This window comes from Austrofundulus limnaeus, unplaced genomic scaffold (genome assembly GCF_001266775.1).
Source record: "Austrofundulus limnaeus strain Quisiro unplaced genomic scaffold, Austrofundulus_limnaeus-1.0 Scaffold322, whole genome shotgun sequence".
NCBI lineage: Eukaryota > Metazoa > Chordata > Actinopteri > Cyprinodontiformes > Rivulidae > Austrofundulus > Austrofundulus limnaeus.
In genome coordinates, this window is record NW_013952724.1 from 294733 (window position 1) to 300141 (window position 5409).

The window sequence follows — 5409 nt, forward strand, 5'->3', positions numbered from 1 at the left end:
GTGAGTCACCATGGACTAATATTCATTGTTGTAGACCAGTTCTATACATGTAACACCATTCAATTCTTTAGTCATCTGCTATTTTATAAGTACAGTAATCTTTAGGATGCTTTAACGTAAACACTCTATAATCAGTACAACAAACAGTGCTTCAGTTGTTCTCAGCTCTTCTCAAAGCATTTTAAAAATAACATTTGAGAAAAGAGCCTCCAAGAGATTAATGTCTCTAAGACATCCCAATAAAAATCATCATTTAGTTTTAGGAGAAACTGCTTCACTTCAGAACCTACTTTAAGWAGTGTTGAAGCTTTCAACTAGAATGGTCACTGTGGCTTGGTTGCTAAGATCTATAGGACCAGGGTGCCTATGTGGTATTGTTTAKTTAGGGGCAAAGTGAAAGGAGTGAGCAGGGATTGATGAGAACTGTCAGTCGCTGAAGTTCTCTCTCAATAGAGCTCTCTTTTTCCTTTTCAGAGGCTGAATTATTTCCCATTACAGCATCAATGAAAGAGCAGAGAAAAGGCAGAAACACTTTTTTCATAGAAGAAGAGTTTGGAGTTAAAAGGGAGAATGTTCTGACTGCTATACTTGTAGTAGRGATGTCTATAACAATGTTTTGATTTGCATGACCGTTCCCTAGATGTCATGCTTCATACATGAATTATGTAGACATTACAACTATTTAAACACATCAGCTAAGACAACTGGGTATGTAGAAACTAATTATATAGTTGCAGCAGGGACAAATGACATAAAACAAACATTAACCCAAAAGCTTTGTACTTTAAAAGTCCAATTACACCCTTACTTCCACCAAAATGAATAGTTCCCAACAGTAGCCCCGCTCAAGCAGAACTGGCCTGCCACACACGAAGCCTGCTCTRTAAATTTTAACTGAACAGTGATGAAAATTGGAACAGCAAACCACATCAAAGCCTTCAGAAAAACAGCATGGCAGAATATTCCAGGCAACAAGCCTTAAGCCTGGAACATACTGGCTCCAGCGCCGACCGGTCGATGCGCGGTCACGTGGTTGTTCGGTGTTCGTTTTCGCACAGACCTTTCATAGCTCCAGAGACACACTGTGTCAAGCTCCTGGGAAACCCCTCCCGCTGCAGCATACTTACGTCACTGTATGGAGTTCCTTCCCGCTACAGACGGCAATGCAGAAAAAAAAGTCAGAGTCGTCACTCACCCGAGGTTATTATGACCCCCACACGCGAAGCGTAAGCGGGAGTCATATTGTTTTCGTACTGTTTAGTTTTTTTTCAGTGATTTTTGGTCAACTGTAGCACAAAAACAGCTGCACCAATCAACATGAAACTTGGCAGAACTGTAGAAGAGTCTGACCTACACTGCGCCAGCCAGCGGTTTTATGATAGACCCCATATTTGAGGAGGGGGCTCCTTTCAAAGTGGGGCTGTCTAGACATGCAAAAATGCTTGTAACTCAGAAACTGTTCAACATAGGAGCTTCAGATTTCTTTTGTTGTTTAGCTCTGATGAAGCTCTATCCATCAGGCCCACCAATCAGTGCCCAGCACGCCCCGGGACCCCCAATTTATCTGAAAATTGTTTTCGTACCTTTTTTTTTCTCAGTGATTTCTGGTCAGCCGTAGCACCAAAACAGCTGCACCAATCAACATGAAATTTGTCAGGTCTGTAGATGAGTCTGACCTACACTGCRYCAGCCAACAGTTTTACGATACACCCCACATTTGAGGAGGGGGCTCCATCCAAAGAGGGGGTATCAGGACATGCAAAAATGCTTATAACTCAGAAACTGTTCAACATAGGAGCTTCAGATTTCTTTTGTTGTTTAGCTCTGATGCAGCTCGATCCATCAGGCCCACCAATTAGTCCCCCCCCAACCCCCAATGTATCTGACAAAGCAGTATCTGGACATACAAAAATGGTTATAGCTTAAAAACTATTAAACATAGGAGCTTCAGATTTTCTTTGTTGTTTAGCTAAGATGAGGGGCTATCCATCAGGTCCAACGCCCACCCCCCACACAAAAAAAGACCCCCCCACCCAAACCACTACAATTTTGGGATGCATCTGGCAGCATGACATTTATTAGGAATAAAGACTTCTGAGTGCTGGTGCATTTGTGCGTGTGGGTGTCATTATGTTACCGCTATGCGGTATCTAGTTTATCCACAATCTGTCCTGGTTAAAGCTCCACAGTTTTTATCAGACAGATTCCTCCATGCACAACGTCTGTTTTATCTCCATTCATGAGTTTTTCGCGGTTTGGCTATCTTTATAAAATTCAACAGTCGGCTCTGAGAGCGAGTCGCCTTTTTTTTACCGAGTGGTTGAAGTAAATGCAGTGTTCGAGCGCTTTCAGCACAAACAAACACGCCCACGAACTTCAGACCAATCACACATTACCGTCATCGTGGAAGGGGGGGTGGGGGGTAAAAATTTCTGCAGGCGGGTTGTGCCAAAAGGGGCGGCCGAGCCGACACTGCGAACACTGGTGAATAAATTTTCATCATGAAACTGCGACAATCCCTGTCGACATCAGCAGTTCAGAGGCTGTTTGTTTCCAGCTTTAGGTAGAGTGTCTTTTATATTCTGCTGTGGGAGGAATTAGTAGCCGTGTTTGCATCAGCGTTTTTCAATGCGCATTTTGAAGTATCGCATCAGAAAAGGTGAATGGAAACGGCATGATTCGAAAAAACTTCCTCTAATTYGCATAAAAGTTGATACGCTCRCTTGAGGTGGTTTTTGTTTTTTGAAAAAGAGTTAATACGCAAAAGGAGAGATGGAAACAMATTTGTMRAAWAAGTTCTGACGTAGCGAACATTTAYCTCACATGGTTGATCAGCTGTTCTYRCTGTCTGTCCGAAACCGGTACCAGAGCGACTGCAGYTGGACCCTCCTCCTGCTGTCAGCRTATTCTCAGTTATTCCCRTAACRTGAAGAGAATTAYATTTCTTTMTCTACGTCTCCAGACAGCATGTAACATCACCAGAACTAGTTGATATGACCAAATAAGTACAACTTTCCCGACAGTAGCAACACGTTCCTGATAACTTCTCTCCATTGTCCTGAGATGCGACTTTTATTTCCCGTTTACTACACGCATGCGTCTGATGTAATTGATTCGCTTCAAGACAGTTGATGGAAAAACGTCTGATTCGTATTTCTTCGTTTTTTCCTTTTTGCAAATTTTTAAAAATTCCCTCAAAATTCAAATTAAAATTGGATGGAAACACGGCTACTGTCCATTCTGGTTGGTTCTAGGCTTTTCTCTAATGTAAAAGTCTGCAGAACAAACCTCAGTTTGTTATGACGAGGTGAAGAGCCAGACGGGCTTTGGTCCAGTCCGGTCCAAAGATGCCACCGGACAAACTCGCCCCACTGCTTTATGAAAGCTGCTGTGCTGTATTTGTGTGTGTGTGTGTGTGTGTCAGTTCTCAGTGGTGTGTGTACCTGTAGTAAATGAGCTCTGACTCCAGCTGGACAATCTGTCGCTGCAGTGCTGGAACATAAGCAGCCTTCACTTCCAGTTCCTTCACTTTGCTCAGCCCGGTCAGCAGCGCCTGCCTGGCCTCCTCTACCTTCCTCCTCATACCCGCCTGCTCCCTCATCAGAGCCCTGTTACGGTCCTCCAGAGTRCTCCACAGTTCCTGTTCCAGTCTCTGGTTACGCAGAACGGCGTCCTCAACCTGCTGTTCTCTGGAGCGCCACAGATGCTCKGTGTCATGTATAAAGTTCTGGAAGCTCTTAGGGCTGCTTTTCAGGGACATCAAATAACCTTTTTCTGATTTATGCTTGGAGTGACTTTTCCACAGTCCTACCTGAGAGAAACAGAGTGAGCAGAAGAGTCAAGTTATTTTACTAAAACAGGAAATAATAAAATGCACATTTGGTTGTGTCAAGAGACCTAGATTTACCAGATAATGACCAGTTACAGTTCTTTTTGGGTTTGCTAAGTTCAGCTGGCTGTGGCCATCTTGAATCAGTGTTGATTCCAATTGTTAATGACTTGTAGATGTAGATCCAGGAAATACGATTCGAGTTTTATTAAAATGCATCCAGTCAGATTGTAGCTGCCATTTAAGGCAGCTCATATTTGTTTTCAATATGTCTCCCTGGCATATGGAAAGCATCTTTTGTTTTGACTTTATTAAAAGGTGGATATCCAACAGTGCTAAAACACATAGACCCATTCACAATTTCTGTATTTTAGCAAAGATTTTTGAAAAGATCATCAATAAACAGATTAAGCAGTAYTTGTATTCAGAGAGTATTTTRTTACCTTAACTAAACTTTGATTATTACTGAATGCAAGACTATTTTTTTCTCTCAGATACTACCACTTCAGAGACAAAACATTTGCAAAGATCATTTGGCTATGTCACGCTTTGAAAAATCAAAGCATACAATTATTGCACACTCCTTTGGAGACATAAAAAGATGTTGTTTTGTGTGTGTTTTTTATTATAAGATGGCAAAATGTGCTGAAAACAAAATAAAGCTGTTTGGAGGTGACTGGGAKGTTCAGAAGAAGGAAGATTTTTTTTTCTGATGACGAAATGTCTAAAAAAGGGAATAGTGGTGCGTTAATTATAATTAGATGTAAATACTTTTTGTCATGTGTGGCGGGGTGTGCATTGCTCTCCTCTGACTGTTTATTCCTAACTTTGTGTATTTTATTGATGCTGACAGTAAATATGGTTATAGAGAAGGATTCCTCTGGTTATAAACTTTCATTTGAGCCTCAGTGGTGACTGCAAGTTGAAGTGTTCAGGAGTTACAGCCTTTTGACATTGGTGTCCAATTCTCTGGACATCTTGGACTCCRTTTGGACACTTTGAAAAACCCACTATTAACAATAGATCTTATAGCAGGCAGCTGATGGAGGTAGCAGAAAAACAAAAGTCAATAACAGCAGAATGAGCTGCTGGGCTCTWYTGTTCCTTACAAATRTGGCATCATTTAGAAGGAAATTTAACAGGCTTTCCAACAGTATGAAATTTATTGCCAAGAAGCATACAAAGAAACAATCTCCCAAACACTAATTTACTGCCTTTTCRTTATGTTTATACTTTTTTTGTCAGATTAATTTCAGTGTTGTGTTTGACGTTTTAACATTTTGATAATAAACTACACAAAACTTAAAAGAGTCCATTGATAACTTTTAAGCAGACCCTGCACCTTTTTTTTTTACCTTCTAAGGCAGTGTTTCCCAAAGTTGGGGTCGGGACCCAAAGTGGGGTCCCGAAACATCAAAGTGGGGTCCTGAAAAGATTTTCTGAATTAATGACATTTTTGCCTTAGTTGTTACAAAGGAGTGAGGTTAGTGTATTTAAAATGGGTAAATTTAGTATAAAAATATTGTTACTATGCCCATGTTTAGTTGACCTGATACAAATATTTATCCTCCAACAACAGC

General features: G+C 41.1%; 1 protein-coding gene across 1 annotated transcript in view; it reads right to left on the reverse strand.

Annotated features, from left to right (window-relative positions):
• The window catches only part of efcc1 (EF-hand and coiled-coil domain containing 1), a 29043-nt gene that overhangs the window by 21886 nt on the left and 1748 nt on the right, over positions 1 to 5409 (reverse strand). Inside the window, exon 2 of the mRNA XM_014022278.1 lies at positions 3444 to 3811. Coding sequence (XP_013877732.1) covers positions 3444 to 3811 — 368 coding nt within the window. The remainder of the gene's footprint in view (positions 1 to 3443; positions 3812 to 5409) is intronic.